This window comes from Tursiops truncatus, chromosome 20 (assembly GCF_011762595.2).
Source record: "Tursiops truncatus isolate mTurTru1 chromosome 20, mTurTru1.mat.Y, whole genome shotgun sequence".
NCBI lineage: Eukaryota > Metazoa > Chordata > Mammalia > Artiodactyla > Delphinidae > Tursiops > Tursiops truncatus.
This window is the reverse complement of record NC_047053.1, coordinates 38,985,290-38,996,353: the sequence shown is the minus strand read 5'-3', so window position 1 is coordinate 38,996,353 and position 11,064 is coordinate 38,985,290. Positions and strand designations below refer to the sequence as shown.

General features: G+C 57.9%; 2 protein-coding genes across 5 annotated transcripts; one reads left to right on the top strand and one right to left on the bottom strand.

Annotated features, from left to right (window-relative positions):
• Positions 1 to 751: 751 nt before the first annotated feature.
• HSPB9 (heat shock protein family B (small) member 9) lies at positions 752 to 1,371 on the bottom strand. The gene is given in 2 exon segments (XM_033848415.2): positions 752 to 1,132; positions 1,134 to 1,371. Coding segments are annotated over 2 exon segments (462 nt in total). The 5' UTR covers positions 1,220 to 1,371; the 3' UTR covers positions 752 to 756.
• Positions 1,372 to 2,520: 1,149 nt separating this feature from the next.
• Positions 2,521 to 11,032, top strand: KAT2A (lysine acetyltransferase 2A). Of its 4 annotated transcripts, none has more exons than XM_033848506.2 (18): positions 2,521 to 2,924; positions 3,064 to 3,187; positions 3,523 to 3,683; positions 3,771 to 3,860; positions 4,174 to 4,355; positions 4,446 to 4,637; positions 5,485 to 5,591; positions 5,787 to 5,897; positions 5,990 to 6,126; positions 6,221 to 6,429; positions 6,646 to 6,772; positions 8,644 to 8,754; positions 9,076 to 9,219; positions 9,475 to 9,589; positions 9,681 to 9,717; positions 9,800 to 9,863; positions 9,997 to 10,081; positions 10,180 to 11,032. In XM_033848506.2, the coding sequence occupies exons 1-18, from the start codon at positions 2,586 to 2,588 to the stop codon at positions 10,371 to 10,373; spliced, it is 2,529 nt and encodes an 842-aa protein (XP_033704397.1). In that variant the 5' UTR covers positions 2,521 to 2,585; the 3' UTR covers positions 10,374 to 11,032. The 4 variants fall into 4 exon arrangements, with proteins under 4 accessions (XP_033704397.1, XP_033704396.1, XP_033704399.1 ...); XM_033848505.2 differs by having other exon boundaries at positions 5,987 to 6,126; XM_033848508.2 differs by having other exon boundaries at positions 2,523 to 2,924; positions 3,523 to 3,668.
• The last annotated feature ends 32 nt before the right edge of the window (positions 11,033 to 11,064 follow it).

Genomic DNA, 11,064 nt, shown 5'->3' with positions numbered 1-11,064 from the left:
TACTTGAAGTTAATTTAAAATGAACCTCTAAATCTTGTTAAACAAAAGCTTTCTTCCCCCCCGCCCCCAAAGTGAGGGGATGTTGGTGGTCATGGTAACCAAGAGAAAGAGGCCAGCTGTTACTGCTCTAACTGGGTGGAGTGGGGTGAGAGTGAGCTGGGGCTGAACCTCACCAAGGTTGAAGTTGAGGGCCTTGCATTTGCCTCTCCCCCAGCCCCTCCAGGTTATATTGGGGTATGTGCAGTCTGTATTTGAAAATAGTTGGGTCTCTGAACACCAGAAACAACCTCTTTGGGGTTTTCTGATTAGTCTGTACTAGGCTCGTGAGAGATGAGGTCCTCTCACCCTCTTCTCTGAAGAGGAAGGAACACCGACGACCTCTGGAACCTTGGACTGGTCATAAGGCCAAGACGGCAGCCCCACACTGGGTCCAAGCCGTCTGCTCCCTAGTCTCTGGGGGGCCCTCTGCTGGTTCTGGAGTCAAGTGATGCTGGGGCCCTTTTGGCCCTCTGCTGCTCCCTGCTGGTCCAAGCAGTGAGCTGAGCTGAGTAAAGCAACACTGCCCACTCTTCCCCCAGCTTCCCGGGGGCCAGATTTATCGTGGACCACCACCTTGAGGTGCCTTTCCTGCCCCTCTGGGCCCTCCACCTGGCCTCCCTCTACCTTTGTTCTACCTCCCCCTCTGACCCCAGCCCCAAGAAACGACCGCAGACTCTGAAGCTGTTGTGTTGCTCACTACGGTGGTGGTTTACTGGGTCAGGCTAGTTTGGAACCCTTCTTAGAGGCACGGCTCCTGAGTCTCGAGGCGGGTCCTGTTTGGGCTTCAGGGGAAGGCAGCACCCGGCACTGGCCACGGACGCACAGCTGGCCAGAGGGGGTCAGGCAGCAGGTCACGGCGGCGGGATCCAGGTCCGGTGGTAATGACATTTGCTGGTGCACCTTCTGCGCCACGCGGAAGCCGCTCCCATCCGGGTCACAGCCCTCCAGTTGCCGCTGGCCAGTCACCATTAGGCATCCGCCGTCCACTTGAACCACCAGCTCCTCAGGGGTGAAGCCGTGGGCATACATCTTCATCTGGAAGCCACCCCGTACAGCTGCCACATCTTCTGCGAGCTGCCGCACCGGCAGGGTGCACCTGGTTCTGTTCAGTAAAGGCCACGCTGGGACATCGGGACGCCGACTGGCTCCCGTTGGGGAGACTGCTACTGACCCGCTGCATCCGAGTGAGCAACTGCTGTTGAAGGGCGCGAGGCTCCGAATGCAGCCCTCGGCGCTGGGCCGGGGGGCGGACGCCGGGAGCGGGGGCCCGACGCCGGGAGCGGGGGCCCTCGTGGCCCCGCGTGGCTCCGCTCCTGCTCGCGCGACGCCTCCCCGCTCAGGGGGCTCCCTTGGCTTCCGGCGAGGTTGGCTTCCACAGAGTATGGGGTCAACTGTGCACGTCCTACCTCCATGGGTCAGGTTGGCAGCCGCCCTGGCGTCCCCTGCTGCTGCTTTTATCTCGGATCCGGCCGCTTTCTCGGGCCCTTCCCCACCTTAGTCAGAGGGCCCGGCCGGGGCTGAGACCCAACCGGATAGGCCAAACGGGGCTGGTGGCGCTCAAGCCCAACACTGGAGCTGTCACCAGTACGGAGCGGAGATGAGATTGAGCCGCCGGGCTCTTGCCCTTCTGAGAATCGGGCCTGGGGGGAAGGAGGACTGTCCCCTGAACAGAGCCATCAGTGTGACCGTGGGGTCATCCATTCTTGGAACGTCCTGCAGTTCTCTGACCACGCACAATCCTGCGACACATGGGGACTGGGAGGTGGAGGCGCCTTCCTGGTTTCCTTCATTCCATCCCGGGCCTACTGTGGCAGCTCAGAGCTGGGCTCTGGGACCACAATGATGAAGACTTGGGCCCTGCGTGGGAGGTGCCCACCGTGTGGGCGGGAGAGCCGTTCCGCCCTCCTCTGCCTCAACTCCCTCTCCACCTTGGGAGCCTTTTACCTGACCACGGCCATTACTGTGGCGCTCAGTGCTTATAAAATAAATCCTTTTTGTTGAAGTATAATGTACGCAGAGAAAAGTGCGCAAAGAGAACACACCCGTGTAACCACTTAACTGGTCAAGAAATAGAACTGCTGCTAAATCGCCACGCTGGGTGCAACTCTGTGTCCCGAGACGTGTGGGATAGGGCCAGGGTGGGGGCAGGAGGGAGATGCGCAAGAAGCCAACTCGACTCCAGGCCCCAGGCCTGCATTTTCACCCTTGGGCTTGGGAGGTGATTCCCCAAACAGAAGCCTGTGTTCTGGGGTACTTCTCCTTGTCCCAAGAGCAGCAATCTTTACTATCTCGGAAGCCTTCAGTAGAGATTACAAGTGAGGAGGAGTCAATCTGGGGTGCTCGCTCGGGCCTCACTTGTCTGGCCGACATCAACAGACAGGACAGAAAAGCCTGGAAGCTGGAGGCAAAGGGAGCGACCGTGAAAGACTACAATTCCCATCATGCTCCGGGGCATGGACGCCTGCGCACTGAACGCCTGTTGCCCATGCGGCCCTAGGGCTGGGAGCGCCGCGCCGCGCTGCGCCGCGCTCCGCTGCGGGGAGGCCATGACGGAACCTTCCCAGGCCTCGACCCCGGCCCCGGCCGCGCAGCCCCGTCCTCTTCAGTCCCCAGCCCCCGCCCCAACTCCGACTCCTACCCTCAGCCCGGCTTCGGCCCCGACTCCGGCTCCCACTCCGGCATCAGCCCCAGCCCCAGCTACAGCCCCAGCCGGGAGCACAGGGACCGGGGGGCCCGGGGTAGGAAGTGGGGGTACCGGGAGCGGGGGTGATCCGGCTCGACCTGGCCTGAGCCAGCAGCAGCGCGCCAGCCAGAGGAAGGCGCAAGTCCGGGGGCTGCCGCGCGCCAAGAAGCTTGAGAAGCTAGGGGTCTTCTCGGCTTGCAAGGTGGGGGCGGGGCCTGGGGTGAGAGGGGGCGGGGTTTGGGGCATCCTAGGACTTGGGTGGGAATGGGGGCAAAGTTCTGGCTGGGGAACGGCTTCTCACCCCGGGTTACAGGGTTATTGACGGATTCTTCTGCCTCCAGGCCAATGAAACCTGCAAGTGTAATGGCTGGAAAAACCCCAAGCCCCCCACTGCACCCCGCATGGACCTGCAGCAGCCAGCTGCCAACCTGAGCGAGCTGTGCCGCAGCTGTGAGCACCCCTTGGGTAAGGCAGGTAGTGCCCTTGGAGCTGGGGGTGGGGGTGGAGGTGCCGGGTCCTACTTGGACAGGATGACTTAATGCCACATAGTTGCATCTCTGAAAGACCGAAGATGCCTCCTAAAGAGGAATTGGTCTGGGAGCGTGTATGCCCCAGGGGAGGAGAAAGGAAATCTGCCAGCCAGAAGAGACAAGAGGCCACCCAGATAGGAGCGGTCAGTCTCGTTGCCGGTCACGCTGATTGGAGGGACTGAGGGTGTGTCTTGGCTGGCGATAAAAAGGAGTAGGAAGCCCTGTTGATTTTTTCTGTTTCTTTTTCCCAACTGCCATTTATCCGTACAGCCGACCACGTGTCCCACCTGGAGAATGTGTCAGAGGATGAGATTAACCGACTCTTGGGGATGGTGGTGGACGTGGAGAATCTGTTCATGTCTGTTCACAAGGAGGAGGATACGGACACCAAGCAGGTCTATTTCTACCTCTTCAAGGTGAGCTTCTTCCAAGTGAGTGTGCGTGGGCGAAGGAGGGAGGCTGGGGGCCCTGCAGCTCTGTATTCCGCTGACCTCTACTCCTCCCTCCTCTTCTTCCAGCTCCTGCGGAAATGCATCCTGCAGATGACTCGGCCCGTGGTGGAGGGGTCCCTGGGCAGCCCCCCATTTGAGAAGCCTAATATTGAGCAGGTGGGATGAGGCAGGTGGTAAGAGGATTGGGGGCATCTTGGAGGAGTGGGGAGGCTGTGTTATCCATTCCCCCCCCCGCCCCCGCCGCCCAAGCTGAGAACAGGGGAGAGGTTCAGAGAAAGGAGGATGCTTTGGGCTAACCTCAGGTGGGCATGGAGGTGGGAGGGAGTATAATTTCTCCTCACAGACAGCTCCAGAGCAAAAGCCGCAGAGAGCCCCCTGCCCTCAGGAAGCACCTACTTTTGAATAAGAAGGCCCTGCTGGCTGCCCACACCTCCTCCCGTTTTGTCCCCTACCTACCTCCCCTTCTCAGGGTGTGCTGAACTTTGTGCAGTACAAGTTTAGTCATCTGGCTCCCCGGGAGCGGCAGACAATGTTCGAGCTCTCGAAGATGTTCCTGCTCTGCCTTAACTACTGGAAGCTTGAGACGCCTGCCCAATTTCGGCAGAGGTCTCAGGCCGAGGACGTGGCTACCTACAAGGTCAATTATACCAGGTAGGTCCAGCCAGGGACAGCATGGGGGAGGCTTGTAGGCCCAGCCTGGGCTTTCATTTACCACCTCCCTGCTCCTCATCTGCTCTGCAGATGGCTCTGTTACTGCCACGTGCCCCAGAGCTGCGATAGCCTTCCCCGGTACGAGACCACTCACGTCTTTGGGCGGAGCCTTCTCCGCTCCATCTTCACCGTTACCCGGCGACAGCTGCTGGAGAAGTTCCGGGTGGAGAAGGACAAGCTGGTGCCCGAGAAGAGGACCCTCATCCTCACCCACTTCCCCAAGTAAGGCTTATTCTGGCCTGTCAGGATCTTGCACCACGTTCACATCCTCCCTGTGGTCCCCTGTTTTCCAGGAGGACTTCCTGGATTGGTCCTTCCTCTCACTCCATGAATCTTCTGGGATGGATCTGGGCCTCTACCTGGGAGACTTGCCCAAGGCCCAGATATAATTTGCTAGCTCCTTGCCTTTTCCTGTACTAGTCTGGGGATGACAGGTACATGGCCCGAGTGCTAACACTGCCCACGCCCCTGGTAGACATGACTAACTGTTTCCCATGGGGTGTGGACGCAGCTCAGAATCCTTCTCACCACAGCACTCCTCAAGAGCTTACACTTGAGGTGAAACTGCTCTTCACCCCTGTCCTAGCCCTTTCTGTAAGATTTTTCTCTGTTCTGCCACACCATCTCTTCATTTTAAAGCTGGCTTACAGCCACCCAGTTCAAGAAGCCTTTCCCAACTAATGCAGGCCCTCATGTGCTTCTCTTGCCACCAGGTGGCAGTAAGAGGCGGCAGGAGAAGGTGGAATCACATTTTGATACTGAGGCCCAGGGTGACTGGGTGCCCCGCCTGGCACACAGCACAGGATGGCTTTGGTTCAGACCCTGTCTCCCTGTGCTGTTCACCGTGGCATACTGGGCTTCTAGTCTCTGTTCTGGATCATCCTGTCCTCCTACCTTCAACGGGGGGCTCCCAGAAGACAGGGAGCTGTGCCTCTTCCTCGTCTGAAGGCAGAGGCTGTCTCTGTCTCCCAGTTCCCTGAGGGCAGCCTCCAGGCCTTCCCGTGTCTGGCCCAGGCTGCTCCCTCGGTTGGAGGACAGAGCTGTGGGACAGACTCTACCCTCCCCCCAGATTCCTGTCTATGCTGGAGGAGGAGATCTACGGGGCAAACTCTCCAATCTGGGAGTCGGGCTTCACCATGCCGCCCTCAGAGGGAACCCAGCTGGTGCCCCGGCCGGGTATGTGCCACACACAGTAGGCTTTCTGCTTGGCCCTCCTGGCTGACCTTAGCCCCGCAGTGGAGGAGGGGCTGCGAATGGCAGCAGTGGGGAAGTACAGGAGGGCTCAGCTGGGGGTGGGAAAGCCTGGATCCCTTAGAGGGACACACCAGCACCTTCAACCTCCATCCCCTGATTTTTTCGTCTCTCTCTCAGCTACAGTCAGCGCTGCGGTTGTTCCCAGCGCCCCCATCTTCAGTCCCACCATGGCTGGGGGCAGCAACAGCTCCTTGAGCCTGGATTCCGGAGGGGCTGAGCCCATGCCAGGTGGGTGCTTGACCCCTGACCTCTACCCCTCATTCACCCCTCCCCCGGCCCCTCTTGCTGTCCCTGGGAGACTTTGCCAGCTTCCTCAGCAGGTGAGAAGAGGAAGCTCCCAGAGAACCTGACCCTGGAGGATGCCAAACGGCTCCGTGTGATGGGCGACATCCCCATGGAGCTCGTCAATGAGGTCATGCTCACCATCACGGATCCCGCGGCCATGCTGGGGCCTGAGGTGGGCAGCCCAGCTTACGGGCCAGTTGTGCTGGGGGTGGGGTGGTGGCTCACCACCTGAGACCCCAGCTCAACACCCCTGCTCTGGTGCCCAGACGAGCTTGCTGTCGGCCAACGCCGCCCGGGATGAGACTGCCCGCCTGGAGGAGCGCCGCGGCATCATCGAGTTCCACGTCATCGGCAACTCGCTCACACCCAAGGCCAACCGGCGGGTGTTGCTGTGGCTCGTAGGGCTGCAGAACGTCTTCTCCCACCAGCTGCCACGCATGCCCAAGGAGTACATCGCCCGTCTCGTCTTTGACCCGTATGTCCCCAGGAGAGCCCAGCCCCAGGCCACCACACCCGGGCACCTCCTCCTTGGCCTCCCCACTGCTCCCCAGGCCTCCTCCTCCAACCCTGGGCGATTCTTGCTCCTTAGTTCCCAGCACCGTGTACAGCTCAGGCCTCCGGGGTGGTTGTGGGCTCCTGGGGAGCATTTGGGGGACAGGTAGGGCCTGTGACCTGACCCCTCTCCCCTCAGGAAGCACAAGACTCTGGCCTTGATCAAGGACGGGCGGGTCATTGGTGGGATCTGCTTCCGCATGTTTCCCACCCAGGGCTTCACGGAGATTGTTTTCTGCGCTGTCACCTCAAATGAGCAGGTCAAGGTGAGTCCATGCCCCTGGTCCCAGCTCCATCCCACCCCCTGCTTCTGCTCTGGACGAGGTCAGAGCAACACAATAGTGACACAGCTGCCCCCAACCCTTCTTTTAGTGGCCAGACAGTTCTTCACACCCCCACAAGGTGGCAGTTGTACTTTGATGACTGGATTAAGGAAACACTTGTTGACATATGGTACGCCAGAATCAGTAACACTTTTATTTTGTTTTCTTCTAGTTTTATTGAGATATAACTGACATGTAGGACTGTGTAAGTTTAAGGTGTACAGCCTGATGATTTGACTTACATACGTCGTGAAATGATGACCACAGTAAGTTTAGTGAACATCCGTTATCTCATATAGTTACAAAATTAAAGGAATAGGAAAAAAATGCTTTTTCTTTGTAATGAGAACTCTTCAGATTTACAGTAACACTTTTAAACGGATCTGTATTTCTTTCGTCACAAGAATGTTCACGTATGTCGGGGAGTTAACTTTTATAACAGCACCTGTGCTGGGTGGTAGTCCTGGTTTCTGTCCTTTAATTGTTACAGTAGACCCACTAGTAAGGTCCAGGGTTGTCCTGTTTTATTTATTTATTTATTTATTTATTATACATTTATTTTACTTATTTTATTTTTGGCTGTGTTGGGTCTTCGTTGGTGCGCGCGGGCTTTCTCTGGTTGCGGCGAGCGGCGGCTACTCTGCATTGTGGTGCACAGGGTCCTCATTGCCGTGGCTTCCCTTATTGCGGAGCACGGGCTCTAGGCGTGCGGGCTTCAGTAGTTGTGGCGCACGGGCTTAGTTGCTCCATGGCATGTGGGATCTTCCCAGACCAGGGCTCGAACCCATGTCCCCTGCGTTGGCAGGTGGATTCTTAACCACTGCACCATCAGGGAAGCCCAATTTTTTTGTTATTTATTTATTTTTTAATACTCTTTTTAAAAAATGTTTATTTATTTATTGTTTATTTGGCTGTGTCGGGTCTTAGTTGAAGCACGCAGGATCTTCGTTGTGGCATGTGAACTCTTAGTTGCGGCATGTGGGATCTAGTTCCCTGACCAGGGATCAAACCCGGGCCCCCTGCATTGGGAGCGTGGAGTCTTAGCCACTGGACCACCGGGCAAGTCCCTTGTCCTGTTTTGTTTTTATTTATTTACTTTGTAAAATGATGCAGCCACTTTATTTATTTTTGGCCTTGCTGTGCAGCTTGCAGGATTTTATTTCCCCGGGATCAAACCCGCGCCCTCTGCAGTGAAAGTTTGGGGTCCTAACCACTGGGCTGACAGACACTTCCACCGTTGTCCTGTTTTACATAACCCATATCTGCATGGTGCCTCTTTGGTCCTGACGTGTGTGGAAGACAGTCTGTTTGGGGTTCAGATATTGTGATGAGTGGGGCCCTTGTGATTCCCCCTCCCCTTTCCTCCAATTCTGAGGCCCAGGGACTGGGAACTAGCTGCCTGAGGACCACAGCTTCCTGGTTGGGTTTAGGTGCAGGCCCTCCCTGCCATAGCTGGCCACCTGACTTGGACACATTTCCTAACATAGCTGAGTTTCAGGTGTTTTTCTGTAAAATGGAGGTAACGATAGCTGTTTCATGGGTTAACTTGAGGATTACTCTGTAAAGAACCAAGCACCCCACCTGTTCCAGAGTAAGCTCTTAGAAATCCAGCATCCTTCGCTTTTCTCCCCATAAACTCCCCTTCCTCTGCCAGTCGCCTTTCCTCCTACCTGACTTGGATCCCCTGGCTATTCCCACCTCCTTTCCAGTCTGCTCCCTCCTGTCCCTGCCCTCCCCTCCCTGCCCTCCTGAGACCTCTCTAGCCACAGGCCTGCCCCCTGCCCCCTGAAAAGCCCTGCCCCCTTCCCCTGCAGGGCTATGGGACTCACCTGATGAACCACCTGAAGGAGTATCACATCAAACACAACATTCTCTACTTCCTCACCTACGCCGACGAGTACGCCATTGGCTACTTCAAAAAGCAGGTGACCCTCACCTCACCCCGTTTGCCCACTGCCTGGGGACAGGGGTCATTCTGTCTCATCCCCAATGTGGATGGAGTAGGAGTCCTTCGTCTCCCCTGTTCCATCCCACACCTGCGGGGGAGTCCTTCACGCCTGTATTCCTCCCTCCTGCTGCTGCTCCAGGGAAGGATAGGGTTCTCTAGGGCAGTTGGGCAGGCTGGGGGAGCTGGGAGGTTCTGGGGGTGAGTCGGGGGGTGGGTAGCCAGCCTGGAAACATGCCAGGGACAGATTCAGGTTGGAAAAGGCTTGCTGATGGATTGGCCGTAACTCTCCACGCCTTAGGGCTTCTCCAAGGACATCAAGGTGCCCAAGAGCCGCTACTTGGGCTACATTAAGGACTATGAGGGCGCGACACTGATGGAGTGTGAGCTGAACCCGCGAATTCCCTACACGGAGCTGTCCCACATCATCAAGAAGCAGAAGGAGGTGTGTGTGCGTGTGTGTGCGTGTACTCACACACACGCGCACGTCTCCATGGGGCTTTTCATGAACGTGCACTTGAGGGTGAACACGTGTGGATGTGTACCACGTGTACACGCATGTGCGCACGCACATGAAGAAGGATGGGCCAGGGTCTTGGTTCTTGCTCTGCCTCTTAGGGGAAATTAGGGGGGCCTGACTGTGGCCTGGGAGGGTGGTTGCTGGAGCTGGGTTGGCCCCTCAGACCCTTCCTTCCCTCAGATCATCAAGAAGCTGATTGAGCGCAAACAGGCACAGATCCGAAAGGTCTACCCCGGGCTCAGTTGCTTCAAGGAGGGTGTGAGGCAGATCCCTGTGGAGAGCGTCCCCGGCATTCGTGAGCAGGGGTCTTGGCTGGGGAGGGGGTGTACTGCTTGGGGTGTAGACAGGCATTCTTAGGGGTGTTCTCCCCACTCCCCACTTTGCAGGAGAGACGGGCTGGAAGCCGCTGGGGAAGGAGAAGGGGTGAGTGTTGTGTGGAGGGAAGGGAGGAAGGAGGGGGAGGCAGAAGGCCCAGGAGCCTCAGACTCGGCCTGTCTTGCCCCAGGAAGGAGCTGAAGGACCCAGACCAGCTCTACACGACCCTCAAAAACCTGCTGGCCCAGATCAAGGTCGGGAGACCAGGCTCCCTTCTGGGGGTCCCTGTGCCAATGGCTGCGGCTTTCTGACCCAGGGTGGGGGGTGGCTGTCTCGAGCTGGGCGGGGGCACAGTGGGCCTGGCCTCAGCCCGGCTCTCCTCTGCAGTCCCACCCCAGTGCCTGGCCCTTCATGGAGCCCGTGAAGAAGTCGGAGGCCCCAGACTACTACGAGGTCATCCGCTTCCCCATCGGTGAGGACCCCCCGTTCCAACTCCTTCCTCCCACACCTGCTCCGGCTCCCTGGGCCGTGCAGCCTCTGAAAACAGTGCCCTTCTCTCCTGCTGCCCAGACCTGAAGACCATGACGGAGAGGCTGCGCAGCCGCTACTATGTGACCCGGAAGCTCTTTGTAGCTGACCTGCAGCGGGTCATCGCTAACTGCCGCGAGTACAACCCCCCGGACAGCGAGTACTGCCGCTGCGCCAGCGCCCTGGAGAAGTTCTTTTACTTCAAGCTCAAGGAGGGCGGGCTCATTGACAAGTAGTCTGGCTTTGGACCTCGGCCTCAACCTGGAATGCCTCCACCTCGGCTTCTGATCTAATCCCTGGGGTGCCCTTGTGCCCGGGTCTGCCTCAGTTTGAGACACTCCAGCCAGGGGCCCTCCAGCCCCTGATCCTGCAGCCGTTTCAGGGCCCTGGGACACCCCCAAGCCTGCAGCTCTGTCCCACCCTTCATTGTGTCTGACCTCGGGAAGGGGTCTCTCAGGTCTGGGGTTCAGCCCCTCTAAGAGTGGCTGGTGGCCAGAGGATGAACCCTGTCCAGCCCTGGTGGCCCCCAGTCCTGCCTGATCCCCCCTTCTCCCCACCCCCACCCCCAACACACACACACACACACACACACACACACACACACACACACACACACACACACAGACACACACACACACACACACACACTCCCCCAAGCTATGGAGTTTTGGAGTCCTGGCCCTGGCCCAGGTCACTGTTTCCTCAAGGGCAGGATTGCCAACTTTAGCTTGAGTGAGGGGGCTTCAGGGGTTGGAAGTTCAACCTGGACTGGAGGGGCCGTGCCTCACCCTGCACTGTTCTGTTTGTCCCCCAGGGGTGGGGGGCATGGGGACCATTCATTTCCTGGCATTAATCCCTTGGAGGGAACAATAAAGTTTTGGGGTTTTTATTCTCAGTGTGATTGTTTCTTCAGTAGAATCCTGGCCT